Raw genomic sequence first — 15271 nt, 5'->3', positions numbered from 1 at the left:
TTACCCGAAGCCAATTAAACTGGAATAGCGGGGCGCAGTGCGTCGAATGAACAGTTTCGGTGACAAAAACCAAATTTCAAGGTTTCAGGGTTCGCTCGTAATCTTCATTGAATTCTTCTAAGTTCAATTCTTATTCAATATTTCGATTCTAATTCAATATTTCAATTCTTATTCAATATTTCGATTCTAATTCAATATTTCAATTCTTCTTCAATATTTCAATATTAGACTGCGGGTCTTCGTGCGAATTCTCATTTTCATTAATTACTTTGTAAAAGTCTGAGGAAGAGAAACACTTTGGATTGGAAGATGCCGTATTGGATACGTAAAAGAATATCGCATTTTATTCGATTATGCCGTTAGCCACTTGCCAAACTTTAACGGGTCTCAATGATGACGGAGATTTCTAATAATAACTTGTTACGTGCGAATGTTTTGCCGATATTTTAACAAATTGACTGCCACGTTACCCATATATGGGCGACGGAATTATTTGCTTAGATTTGGAAATTAATTGTTACGCAGATCTGTTATATCTTCCTAATTTGATTATGTTTAGCAAGCGTAAAAATATAGAAAATTTAGGTAATTGGTGTCACGCGACTTAATCTTCAAATTTCATTTCGATTAAATAAGATACTTTAATTATAGGAATATTTTTAAGGCTGTTGGCGTGGGAGTCAAAGCGTTTAATAAAAAAGAAAATATCTGTTATTTTGTCAACGATGATTGTCATTAAATCCTCTTTCTTCTGGGAAACGTTTACGATGGAAAAAGATCCGATAACTATGAAGAAGATAGTACGTCAAGGGGCTAGGCTCGTACGAATCCACTTTATAAAATCGCACAATTTAGTCGAGAATTGGACGTTTAGAAACGCGAATGTCGAGAGCCAATAGCGGCCTACCCTCTTCGGATACAATTGTACCTGCACGCGACGAGCCTCGCGGAGTTCGATACTTGTCGAGGAATGCGGAGATTCGCGTTTCAAATATTTCGCCGATGCGCACCGATGATACCGTGCGTGGGTGGCGCAGAGGGAGGGCCAGGTACGTGCAGGCCGCGCGCCACACCCGGGTGTCACATATTTCTCCCGTCACGAAGCTCTGTTGCGCCCGTTTATCTCTCAATTACGCGCCAACTGGCCGGACCGCGAAAGGAATGCGAGATTGCACGGCGAGGATCGCGCTATTGCCGATGCATTCTTGCGCAACGAGTAGCTGGCGGTTCGCGACAGACATCGAACCAACGGATGGCGGCTCGCGAGAAGATACTGCTCTACGATTATGGTTGCTTTTCTAACCGAAGCACCTGAAATTGTAATAGCTGTACACGTTCTTTGCCGAACGCTCGGACGAAATTTACGAAAAAATCGAAGTCGCCAATTTTCTTCTCCTGTTTACGAAAGTACAGGGTGGTCAACCAAAATTTGACCTCACTCTGACCTAAATTACTCGGAGATTGTTTCCTCTGGAGATTAATGTTTCAAATAAAAGTGTTTTAGGGTACGGAATAGAGCATACCCTGATATATTTAATTAATTTTTATATTGATTTTTTATCGATATTTCGAGATAACTTTGAATTTTTTAATCATAACGTGTGAAATTTGACTCTGCCAGTGGAAAGAGTATGCGAAACTAAGTAAAAAGCTGGAAGGCAATGTGAAACCGAATTCAATACTCACCGAGATACTGATATTAACCCTTTGCACTCGAGTGACGACTCTGAGGCGCCACTAAAAATTGGTATACTATTTTTCAAAATCATCGTAGGAGCATCAAACTTGTTTATATTTTTATAAAATGGTTAAAATTGCATTGTACTTGCCAGTAGGCCCAATTTCATGCGCATAAATCGTAATAAATTGTGTAAAATAGAAATACTGTAGATCAGTAATCATGTTTTGGATTTCGAATTCAAATAGCTTCGACTGCAAGAGGTTAATTTATGTTCAAATATGGAAGATGGTCAAAGCGCGTGTGTTGATCAGAATGGGCAATATTTGGAGCATCTTCTAGATCGAACATAAAGTTAATCAACGTCTCGGTAATTATCGCATTTCATACCAATATTGTTTTATAGTTTCTTCCTTAGTTTTCTATACTCCTTCCAGCGATTAAAAAGTTCAAAGTGACCGTTAAATTTCAATATAAAAGCAATATAGAAAAAAATTCATTGCTTCAACGAATGAGGAAACGGTTTTCGAGTAATTTAGGTGGCAGATCTTGGTGAACAGGCCTCTATACCGCCGTACGGGCAGAAACTCAAGATATGTGCGATTAAAATTTCATTACCGCAACGAAATTCCGGTAGTGGGGGTAATGGATCCGAGAGACTACGGCAGCTCCGTGGGTTGCCCATAATTTCATTGCAATAATGGAACATTAATCACACACATCTAAAAAACTATGCTATCAATTCTGCTAGAATGGTATATACTCGAATACAGTAGAACGGGATCTGCGAATGTACAAAGTTTCGCCAAAATCGAAACATTCTGTTAGATAATTCTCGATAAATAACGAAATCATCGCGAACGCCCCCCACTCTGATCACAAACTTGCATCGTAGGAACGAGCTGCTCTACGGCTCCAGTGTTCACGTGAGAGCAAAAACAAGGTACATCGTTCCACCTCGCCAGAGTTTGTTGAGAACGAAAGAACGTCTTCGATAAGTTTGTTGATAGGTTGACGCAGTTTATCGAATTCCGCAGTCTCATCGGCGAAGTAGCGTCCGCGGATGCATCAAATATTTACAGCGGAGACTCTAGAATGCAGTCTCTGGATGCTCGATCAGTGTCCCGCGGCTGGACATAGTTTAAGCTTCCGGTATGCGGCCAGCCATTCGTTCCAGCAGGCCGAGTTCCTTCGGAGACGCTGCGGCGCGAGTTTTTCGGCGTGTAATTAAAGCGTTGCAGCCAGGAGGACAATTATAGCGGCGGCGGTCTACTTCTTCCTTAGGGGTAACCGGAATACCTGGTGCGCCGCGATCACCTAAACCGGCGAAAATACGAGGAGCGCGACAGCAATTTTCCGGGGCTGTCTCGGGAACCGCTGGCTTATTGTCTATTCGGTGGCGCTCAGTGCCGACTAAATTCAAGGTGTCGGCCGCAGACGGTTTACAGCCCGAGGAAAACGATCGCATTTCCGCCGCGTTACAAGATCGCTCGCTCCCGGGAAACCGCGGAACGCGGCGCTGCGCCGAGAGGACGCGGTTCCGGCGCGCCTTCGGATCGCCTACTCGCGTTCTCCTAATCGGAGATCCCCGTGGACGGCTACGGGGTGTCAGCGATAGAGGACCGGCATCGCCACCGTATTTGCGATGCAACACCCTCCCCCGTAATTTAGAAGAGAACTGAGCTGACCCGATAAACTCGCCACCGAATTGCTTTGTTTCCTGCCCGCGGAACACGACGCTCGCCTTCGAAGACGCGACCGGTTTACGAACACGAGAGCCTCGTAATATTGTCACCGGGAATCGCGAAGCTGTCGTGACTTCTCACGGCTTGGAACTCGTGTAACACCGCCGCGGACTCGATTAATCTGTGACGAGGCTGCGCCCGAAGAAGCGGCTGAGAGACGGCGGCGTTTCCTCGTAGGTTTGCCGGAACGATTGTCGGCGGGGCTATACGGGAGCATTATTCTTCGCGGATTCTCTCGATGACGTGTTCGAGCTTGATAACGCGGAATAGGGATATGCGTAGAATATTTTCTGGGACAGCTGAGAAATGACAGCGAGACTGTGTTTCGTTTGCGCCGCGCCGATTTCTCTCCGTTAGCTCGATAACGTGTCATTGGAAAAATCTGCTCGCGCCGAAATTCATCATTAACATACCATGGACTGTCGCAACTTCCAATTCGCTGGGACGCAAAACTTACTGTCAGCCATGACGGAAACGATGTTCAATATGCCGCGTTCGCGTGGATTTCTGGCAACTTCGAATCCGTAGGAGAGCGAACTTTGGAGCCGCGGCCCCCTCGAATCGAAGAATTTTTGTTCGGTGCCATGATTCCCGTGGAGGGAGGAACATTAATGGAATTCCCGCGCAGCTCGTTAAATTTGAAATTGCGATGACGCAACGGACAATGAGCGAGCGAGAGAGGCGCGCGCCGAGTAAATAGGCTCGACGAAATCCCTCGTCATCGCCGGGGCCAATTATCCCGGCGTTCGTTGTTAAAATGATGTTCCTTCTCGTTATCGGTGCCGCTGACGGTCTCTGTCCCCCTTTGTCGGCGGGTAAACGAAAAATAATAACACGGTGTCGACGTCAACCGGCTCGGGAGCAGCCACGAGGTAGCACCGGTGACACGCGTACGATAATTATGAAAATTTTCTATTCGCCGGGAAATACGCGTTCGAAACATTGCCGCGGCGCACACGGCTCTCGCCGGCTATCACGGTTCGTATCGGACCGTATAAATATCGTTCTCGTGACGGGGGTGGTCTGAGAACCACCGCCCCCCACCCCTCCCCCATGGAAACGGGGCTTGTCCTGGAATCGGGCTTTCGTGCCTCCGCCGGCATAAATTTCTCTTACGTGCCAGATATAAAAAGTATTACGCCGACCGAGGTTTATCGTTCCGGGAAGTCGACCACGATGGATTCGCAAAGCTGCGGAAATTCTGATTTAGGTCTGTAGAAACGGCGTTCCCTAAAGAATTCATCCTGACGGTCTGACTCGACATTATAACATCTATAACGTTATTATAGGCTTTAGAGGTGATACATTATCACTAGACTGTGGATTTATGAGAAAAATGTATAGGTCGAGTACAAAACTGTAACGACATTACAAGAATTCGAGGATATTGTTACGCTATTTACAACCGATTACAGTTAATAAATAAAGAAACTTGTTCATACAGTTAACTTCGACGATTTTTATTTTGCACAAATACCCGCAGTCCGGTTCGTCAGGTTTCAAAAACGTGCTAGCAAAAGTTTTGGCAGCATTGTTAACTCCTTGTTGTTATCCGCATGAATTTCTTTTAGTCCAATATTTTATTCGTCATAAATTGTTCTATCTATTTATTCGAATAATTCTTTATTTAAATAATTCTTCATTTAAATAATTCTTGATTCGAATTATTCTTGGTTTAAACAATTCTTCGTGCGGATACTTGTTTCATTCGAATAATTCGAAAAAGTAATATGAAAGAAATATAAATCGAGAACTACGACAAAACACTTTATATTCTATCATTTTTATTCAAATCAATTATTTTCCGTACGAATTCCTCTAAAATCCCTGTAAAAATTATACTCGGATAAATTTTGCTCCAGCGAAATTTTCATTCGATTCGAACATTTATTTGACAGTTTCGAATAAAATTTTATTCGTTAGTCTATATCTTTTATCCATCATCCGAGTAAAATGTAGCGCAACTCTGCCCTGAACAATCGTTTGGCGTTTGCGATTTATCGTCAGCGGAACAGCGGCCCGTGTTACACATACAATGCATTGAGCCTCGAGTAGACCGTGCTCGGAGCAAAATAATTCATCGAGGAAGAACGCCCCGCAATGATAGACACCCTAAAAACCGGAGGCTGAAACGACACCGAGGAATGGCACCCGGCGTCTGGCTGCAGGAAGGAAGGAAGGAAGGAAGAGAAGGACACGCGAAGATGAAGAAGCCCAGGGAAAAAAGCGGAGGATTCCAGCTCGTTCCCGTGACCTCTCGAGCCTCGGCTTTTCTTCCGTTCCCTTTTCGCCACAGTTCGAGAGCATAACCCTGGCCCATATACGCGGAACGCGTCGCTCACGCACAAAAGCGCGAACACAAAGGGGCCGATATGCAGTTGCCGGAAGGCGCGAGATCCTCTCCGCGCCTCTCCGGGCGACGGACGCAGAGCGGAGTCTTTCAAATGCTCGTTATTTTAACAGGAAGCAGCGCGAAGCTTTCGCATGAAAATGTCGGGGCCGTTGCCGCTGCTTCTCTGCTGTGCTGTGTTCCAGCTCGTTCGTGTCGCGTCTTTGACGCGGTTCGCGGCAGGATTAACCGCGGAAAAATTATTCGAACCGCGCAGAGAAAGTTGTTACGGGTTCCCGATGCCTCGGCGGGAGGGATCGTAACCATCCGCGGGAATCCGCTTCGAATCTCTCGCGTATAATCCGCTGGAACACCTAATTCAGCCCTCGACTCTCGACTTTAGAGAGTAAACCGCACGTATTGGTTGAGTCATTTCGTTCCGAGTATATTCACGGTACACTTGGCATGTGAATTTTTCTCTCGAGATTATTTCTTTCTCAGTATTATTTCCTGCAGGAATTTCTCGCGATTCTCCTTCGATGTCCGATTTCAGATTTCGATGTGAGATTTTCGGTTGCCCTCTTTTCGATTCACGGCTTTAAATACATCCTCGTCTAACCCTCGTCCGAATATGATGTCAATTTGACACTATTTTCAAATTTCAATATTATTCTGCTATTTTTGGGAAAATCGATCTCGAACTTTATGATTATCACTTTTTTTTAGGAACAAAAACATGTACTATTATAAATGAAAACACATGTAACGCAAAGATGTGACAATATTTGTTACGATGAGGGTCTTGTGTGAAGAACTTCGCGAACAGGAGAAGACATGTCATTTCTTTCTTTGTTGAAAAAATATCTATGGGGAGATTGAATTGAATACTTCGGAAGAATTTTAAATGGATGCGAGCGATAACAAGTGAAGGGAAACTTGAACGATGAGCAACAGTAAAGGACGGGATGAATACTTCATTTTGTACATAGTGAACGCTGCGATCGGTATAAAAGAGCAGTTTATCCGTTCACATCGTTCTATGTGAAAAACATGAAGAGAACATTGTGTAAGTATGTTTTTCTTCATTTTCTATCAAATATTTACTAAAGGAAATTGTTTGTCTCTTATTATATTCATTGTTTATGATAATGTCAATTTGACATATAAAAGACACATTTACACTAGATTTACGGAGCACCAAAAACAGTTGTTTTATATCAGTGTATAGAAGTAACAATAAGACATTTATTCCGATTTTTAACGCCGCGAGTAACATATACGTCGAATAACTCGTAAATATATCTTTGTAATCTGAATAATTGTAAATTAAAAAATTAGTGATCCGTCATTCTGACGGGTTTCGTAAATCTGGTGTTAAGTTGGACAAATGAGGGTCGATTGAAGGTCAAAAGTTACTAGAACAGCCTTCAGTGCAAGGACTGAGAGAACCGTAATGCAAAATGGCTTGATAAAAAATCTAAAAATCGGAGATTCAAGTCGAACAAAGAAGTTAACATCGAATTCGACGAAACGGGTTGAAAAGTACGCAAGGATTTGAGAACAAGTCCCGTCACGTCCGCCACAAGATCATCAAAAGCGTTCGGCCAGGGGCTGCGGAAGCAAAAAGAATGAATGAGCGCCGGCGTGCGACGGACACCTTAATGGAACTCGAAATTCCGCTTAACGTTCGCCGGTAAATTCGAGCTATACATTTAAATTGAAGTTTTCGTTTGAATTTCATGCGCGCGTTAAATTAAAACCGATGGAAATTCCGCAGCTTCCGGGGAAACCGGTGCACACAGAGTTGCTTTCGCGCGTTCCACGTTCTCTTTGCTGCCCGAAATTTTGCGCGCGCTCGCCCGGACTCGTGCTCGCTCGCGCGAGCACTGAAAAGGCCTGGTTAATAAGGACGATGAAAATTACGCGGCGACATTCTAAAAGGAAAATAACTACCGGCGAAGATTGCGTTGACGCGGCAAAGAAGAGACGGGAACAAACGCGGTGTCAAAATCCCCTCGAGCTGTCCTTAATTTTCCAAGCGTGGCATCCCGCGCGCGCGCCAAAGAAATCGTTCAGCATGTTGCTCGCGGACGCGATACAGCGATTCTTCCGACCTTCCAGCGCCGATGAAAAATCGAACGGTTCGCGTAAACCCATTGGCTCGGCCAGAATCCAATTACCACCAGACTACGCTCGCTTGCGTTCGTTCTGCAATGCAAAATCTATATTCTTCGACATAATGAAACAATTGGGGACGACCATGCCGAAATCTGAGTGTTTAGGGCGCTGCTCGAAATATTTCAGCGAATTGTTGCAACATGCTTTGTAATCGATTCGATTCGCCGAAGATAATTGTTAATGATCTCACGTCTGTACAACCAGCGCAGGTTCACATTTTCGTTACGAAGTATCTCGAATCAACAATAGGCCGTGATTTCATTCCCCGCGATTGCGGCTTCGCGAGATCCTAAATGATATAACAGTAAATGAAATTCTGCTGAAATCCAATATTCGACACGTACTTTTTCTACCTTCCATTCACATGCAGCGAATGAAAATAGTTTTCAAAGTTGGGGTTGAAAATCATATTTGTGCGTTTATCACTGCAACGAATAATTCTAGGGAAAAACAGCGTATACGAGGCTCGCGTGTTTTTTTCCAGCGCCGCACTCGCGGTCAAGTAAATAGATATTTAAAAAATTCATTTATCGAAAACATATATTGACAAATTTAGAGCCCGAGAACGATTTTCAACCCCTGAAGGCACGTCGATGCCGCTGATGAAAATACAAGCGAGCCGAATATTTTTCCAATTATAAGTAACAAATTCACAATTTTACACTTTGATCTAATCGGTTTTTAAGCGGATCTTTACGCATTTATGAGGAAATTGATAATATGGAACATGAAATAGTAAAACCATCAGAATAATATAGGAACATACTATCTCTAAACAATCAAGATAATTAGAAGGAAGGGTACATCGTTATCCAACTTCTTTTTCTCGAAATTAATGAACATGATTTTTATTTTGCACAGGGTGTACTGAAAATCCTAGTAGAATCTGCCGGGTGATGATTTTGCATGCAAAAATAAGTCGAGAGAAGAGTAACATATTTTCATTTATGGCTTCGTTCTCGGGAGAACTCAGTTGGGATTTGCGACAAGTTCTCGTGGTTTGTAGTACGACGAGAAGTAGAATTGGTATGTCATGACCAGACGCGCTACTTGATCCGTATTCAGTAGCGTTACTTTATCAACCTAATTCTTTTCGAAAACGGTGCCTTAGAAGAAAAAAAAGTTCCTCTTTTTATCCGACTTACTTTTACATGTGGAATCGCCCTCTGACCAATTGCACCCCGATTTTCGGTACACCCCGCATAAAGATCCCCTAACGAGTATTTAATTAATTTTGTCGGTAAAAACGTATATGTATTAAATTCATTAATTGGTTTCGAATGTATACTTAAGCCTGATAAACAGTACAATGGGAAACGATCTCTTTACAAGACACCTGTCTTTCCTTCCGAAGGCAAAGCAGGGCCGTCTATAGTCGGCTATTCCCCTGCGGATCGGGAATCGTCTCGTTTGCCTGCGCGATTCGAGAAAAGAAAGTTCGAGGCCGGTAATATGTGACTTCCCTATGGCAAATAGTTCGGCTGGAATCACAGGTTGCACACAGGTGGGGTCGGGAATTGAATGGATCGACGAGGGCGCGGGATGAAGTGTCTCTCGCGACGAGATTTACGATCGAGCGCGGGCTCGCTGCGAAAGCTTTGCATTCACCGTGTATTTGGGGGTTGAAGCGCCGCAAGGCTGGATGCGAAAGGGTTCGTCGGTGATTGGAAGAGGCGGTGGGAAGCGAAGAGAACCGAAGAGAAGGGAATGGAAGAGAAGGCCAGAGAGGCAGCGTACCCTCACACACGCGCATAAAGAGTGAGTGAGCGAGTGTGTGAGAGAGTGTGTAAGTGAGAGAGAGAGAGAGAGGGAGAGAGAGAGAGAGAGAGAGAGGGAGAGAGAGAAAGAGAACCGTCGCAGCCGCAATGGGACCCAGCTGCGATAAACTGGATGCTCGATTCGCGTCGCGACACCGATTCATGTCGGATCTACGCGCCGGAATTTCGTCCCTCGACCTTTTAAACTGGGTCATCGATCCCCGCCACGTCCCTTCTGCCGGCGTGATCCTCGATCGACACGATCCACGGATCCTGCTCGGCGTTTTTTCGGCGAGGAACCTCTCCGCCCCTTTTCTCTTCTTGCACGGATCGCGCGCGAGGTTATAGCGAGTTTATCGGGATCACGATCGCGAGGGGAAATTTATTCCGCGTAAAGACGAGCCACTGGAAATCCATAAATCGAGGATTCCCGGAGATACGCTCCCTGATTTATTGGCAACAACGGAAAGAAATAGTTCGCCAGGAGAAATAGGGACTCGGCTGGGAGACGGGCAGCCTCGTTTTGTTACCGACTCCCAGGCTTAAGCGGTCTCTCGGCTGCGAACTGTGCCGCGATCGAAAAATCGATGCTCCTCTTTGCTGCGTCTTCTTGCAGGCTGATACCTCGATTAGCAGTTTGCCCGATGTTAGATAGCCCGAAACTATAACCAACAAATTTAAGCGTTTTCGCCGGAACGATGTTTCTTCTGCGAATGAGAGTGCAGATTTGATGCATACGTGGGGAGAACGAGTAGATCGAAACACGAAATAACAAAAACATTCTGTAGAATCTCTATCATTCGATTCTATGACGTTTGAATCGTTGCATGAATACGTTTTATATGTAAATAAGTCACTCCAGCAAGGAAAGATGCCGAAATGTCGTTAACAGATCTTAATGATATGTTCGAAAAACATAGTTCTACAGTAATGTCTCTCTAATTGACGCCCAGATTGACCACAAAAATGGACAATTTGGGAAGAGGATATTTATTTATACTACATATATTTTATTTATTTAATACGATTATTCGAGCCTTACGGTTTATTTTTATAGTTATAAATTGTCCACAATTATAAAAACGAGCCGCAAGGCTCGAATAATCGTATCTCCTCTTACCAAATTATCCATTTTAGTGGACAATCTGACAAGCGTCAGTAAGGGAGACATTACTGTAGTTGTTCACGTATTTCTTTTAGTGGATATCGATCACATTCTAGAGGCGAAAGCAGCGCTTAACACTTTGACTTCCGCGTCACGCGTATGTAGGCGATAGAATTAATTGCATAGACTTGAAATTTAATTTTCACGCTAATCTTAACCTTAGAGTGGTGACGTAACTTAAATTGACTTCTAACACTAGTGGCGATGTACGTTAAATTGGCTCCGTGTCACTGCAATAGCAGCGACTTGACGGCAAATTGAGTCCGTATCAATAAATGGTAACTTGACGTCAAATTGACTCTGCATCAATAGCGGTGACTTGCCGCCAAAATAACCCTGTATCGCTCATGGTACCACTATTTATACGGAGTCAGTTTGACATCAAGTCGGGGTCAATTCGAGGTAAAGTCATCATAACCGATACAGAGCCGTTGGCGTCACGTTACCACTAGTGATATTAACACTAGATTTACGAAACCCGTCAAAATGACGGGTCTTGCGTCAAATGACGTACATTTTTTAATTTACGATTATTCATGTCGTAAAGATACATTTATGAGTTATTCATTCAATTTATATGTTACTTACAGCAGATGTTACAATAACACTGAACAGTACAACGCGTTCATCGTAGAAACTATCTTTACGCTACAAAAATCGGAGCTTCAATTTAAATTCGTTCTACAATCTCGATATTGTTAACTTTAGGTTTGCTGAACTCGTTAAAATGACGGGTCATTAAATTCTTAATCTACGATTATCCAGATTGCGTAAAGATGAATTTTTATGAGTTATGTATTCAATATGTGTGTTACTTGCGATAAATATTACAATAACACTCGCTCAAAATCAGAATAAACGTCTTATTGTTACATTCATGAACTAACATAAAACAGCTGTTTTTTGTATCTAAGTCGAAATAAGTCGTAGATCTAGTGTCAAAACGGTGATCACCACTTGAAGGTTAATTCGACTAGAATCCACGAGACGTAAGAATGTTAAAAAAAGTAATTGATCATTCAGCTAAACGTTTTAATTTCAATTTAATTAAAATATTTTAATCCCGTGAAATCCTTAAGGCTGACGATGTGGAAGCCAAAGCGTTAAAGTTTGGCACAGTCGGCACATACATCATTATTTACCGTCCAAACCAGGGAAGGAGTAATCCAGCACTGTGACTAACAGCAAGTTCTATTCGAGCGCTCACGTTCGATGCTCCTCGTGCCAGTTCTTTCTTTATTTTCCCAATGATGTGTGCTTTTCGGCGGTGACACTGGATGGTCCATTCGAAGCCGATCTGCGTGGTCTTTGAAATTCCCGACCACCTTTTCCAGCCCAGTTTCTTCCGGCTGAATGGGAACGCCGTCGTTCGAGTCATTTGTAAAAGTATCTTGGGCGCGATCGGCCGCTGCACACGGCTCGCTCTCATTTGTCCGACGTCCATTCATCCCACCCCTTTCGTCTTGTCCCTGTGAACCCTTGTTCCTCGGGGACGACCTGATTCCTCGATAAAGCCAATAAACCCTCGTCAACCAGTGGCGTGGTGCCCGTTCGCAGACCTCCTCGTCGCGTCTGGCCGCGCGTTTCGCCGTCGCAGGTTCCCTCCGGCCTCGCAGCGGCGGTCATTTTTAGCAGTCGATCGACCCGTTCCCCCGGCGAGTTTCAAATTTATTCGACGAGCGCCTAATTAATGTCAAAATTCGCTGACAAAGCTGTGCCCCGCCCCAGTCCAGGCGAGCCGCGCTTTTTTTTCCGGCGTTCACATCGACCGAGCGGAAACTGCGAAAAGTTCGTCTTGCCGATGAAATAATGCCGAGTGCATACGCGTGTGCGGGGCGCAGCGAGGGGGGTGGCGTAGACGGGGAGGAGGCAGAGGGAGCGGGAGGGCGCGACCGGTCTCTCTCCTCTCTGGTTCCGTCGAAATTAACGAGTCGAGTGTTTGCGAGTTTCGCCGGGGAACCCGTTGCCCCGACGAGTGTGTTTACTTTGATATTGGCGAACTTTTTCTCCCGCGGTCCTCCGTGATTTTTAACCCAGGGGACACGGGGCCGAGACGCACACCCCCTAGTGGAACACCGTGTCCGTCCACCCGCGGCGCGGCTCGTCGTACGGCTAATTTCCGCGACGGCGACCGATCATCGAAACTTTTTCAATTAAGCCAATGACGGCTCGATATGTACACGGCCGGGTCTCGTTCGGATGCGGATCGGCGCTGCCGGGCGCTGCGCGATCGAAGAAATTTAATTTTCGAAAAGAGCTGTAAAACCGACGCGGCTCGGCAGAGCGGAGCCGGGAAATTTCGGGCGAGCCGGCTGGGAATTCCGTGGGGAGCGTAAAACGCGCGTGCGGAACGTAAAAAATCCATTTGCCTCGACCAGTGGAATTTTTTATGAAACTCGGCTGGAACAGAGACGATCCCGCCGACGGATTTCTCTGTTCTCCCGTCGACGGATTCGCGCCCCGTCTTGACCTGACCGTTCGTTCGTTCGTTCGTTCGATCGACGATCGCCGCCGGTTAACCAGCCCCGAAATTCGAGCGATCGCACGAATATGCGGGGTGAGCAGCAAATAATTGAAGTCGCTGACGCGGTCGGATGATCTAATTCCTGCCACGGACAAACAGTTTGATTAGCAGAAATCCGGAGCACACCGGCTGGGGAGACGGCCGCGGGAGGGATGGGCTCGTCGCCGCTCCCCCGGGAGGGAACAAACGGAGGGATAGTTCGTTAAATAAAGAGGGTAAAGCGACGGTCCGCGGGAAGCCACAGGGAATAGAATATAAGAGAAGCGGCCGGAGCGAGGCGTGTGCTCTCTAATAGATGGGGCAAGGAAGCGAGACGAAGGGCGCAGTGGATGGGGCCTCGCTGTGGAGAGAGGTCAGCGGAGCCGTCGTTTTCATCGAGCTCCACGGAATCGGCAACGAGAGTCCCGCGGAACCTCGACCAACCTTTCTCAACCTTCTCCAATCTCGCCTGCGATACCCAGCAGGTCGAAAAGGAAGTAACAAGAAGCGAAACTCAATTTCGGCTGGACGGTATCACTCGCGAACCTTGTCCGGTCGCGGCCGTCGAGAAACCGATTCCTGCCCGTTTGTTTCAATATTTTCGACCCGACCTCGCCGTATCTTTGGTTCCTAGGAAAATCGCAGATTCCCTGTCGGAAACGCGTCGATAGCCTTGCTACGTACTTCCGGGAGCTCTCCGTATTCCGACGGCTTCGATACGTCGATTTCTCTCCAATTTTTCTATTTTAATTCTTTGGATAGCTTTAGTTTTGCAGCTGAGTTTAGTTTCTTTGCATTAAAATTGTATACACATCGATCCGGTTGGACGATTATAACTGCACAGACTGCAGGTTTTATGCATTTATATAACAAATTATAAGATGAAACGTAAAAGAATATTTAAAGAGTTTAAAAATACCGTTGCATCAATATCAGTTTATTAAAATTATTATTTTGTAATTAATACAACACACAATCGACGCAACAGTTTTTATTTAGCGTAAGAATCCGCAGTCTATTTATAACTCGGGATAGAGTTGTTATTTTTACGTGGAGAAAGCTGTCCCGTGTTCTACAAAGATTCTACGTTCATTAGTTTTATATCGGAAAAATTCTCAAAGTATCGTAAAAGTAGGAGGGACGTTTCAATATCAAACCTATCGAACCGGTAAAAATAATCGGTTACATATTTTCTGTTTCAAAGTTGCTGGAATTAGAAGGACTCTTTTCTAGCAAATGATCGAACAGATTTCTCAATTCAAGCATAAATGTTCGAATGAAAATGGCGAGGTGGCTAAATAAACTCGGCCATGCCATTTTTATAAAACAACACATTTTGTGTTGTTTTACGAGAATTCGCGTCGCGTGCCGCGTCACACGCTTGATCGACTTCGTCGACCTTATATATGTCGACCTACGTCGACATAGGCGTAGGATCAGCGCAGGGAAATTCCCAGCAACCCGAAATTTGGCATTTCCGGGAGAAATTACTGTAGTTCACGAAGAAGCCGGTAAATCGCGAATGGTCTGGCGAACGAGACCCGGTAAAATGTACGGGGTATGGCTCACCTGCATGCTGGTTCACCGACGGTCTCGAAAAACAGGCAGGTACCGCCGTTCATGCAGAAGTCACCGGCGATCGGGCACGGCTGCTCCTGCCTCGGCCACGCCGCCGTCGCTGCAACACAAACCAGAGAAAAATAATGGTGAGCTCTCGCGTTCGAAAAACGTTATGCGCATAATTCCCGTCCACGCCCTTCGTGTGTCCCGTGTGTACATTTTTTTTTGCCCGCGCGGCACTCTGCCCTCTTTCGCGACCTCCCCCGTTTGTTTTGCGCACCCCCACGCGTGCAACGCGCGTTCTTTCCTCGCGCATAAATCGCGCGGCGTTCGAGCTTTGTTCGCCAGGCAAGAAA

At 45.2% G+C, this 15271-nt stretch overlaps 1 protein-coding gene across 2 annotated transcripts in view; it reads right to left on the bottom strand.

Annotated features, from left to right (window-relative positions):
* vn (membrane-bound neuregulin protein vein) overlaps positions 1-15271 on the bottom strand; it is a 391821-nt gene that overhangs the window by 57151 nt on the left and 319399 nt on the right. For both annotated transcript variants that reach the window (XR_013034198.1, XM_076524696.1), the window contains exon 4: positions 14925-15033. Coding sequence is in view for 1 of the 2 variants with exons in the window: in XM_076524696.1 (XP_076380811.1) it covers positions 14925-15033 (109 nt within the window). In the remaining variant the exon portion in view is untranslated. The remainder of the gene's footprint in view (positions 1-14924; positions 15034-15271) is intronic.

The sequence above is a fragment of the Megalopta genalis genome, chromosome 10 (assembly GCF_051020955.1).
Source record: "Megalopta genalis isolate 19385.01 chromosome 10, iyMegGena1_principal, whole genome shotgun sequence".
NCBI classification, from domain to species: domain Eukaryota; kingdom Metazoa; phylum Arthropoda; class Insecta; order Hymenoptera; family Halictidae; genus Megalopta; species Megalopta genalis.
Note: the sequence above shows the minus strand (reverse complement) of the source record. Positions and strands in the feature narration are given on the sequence as shown.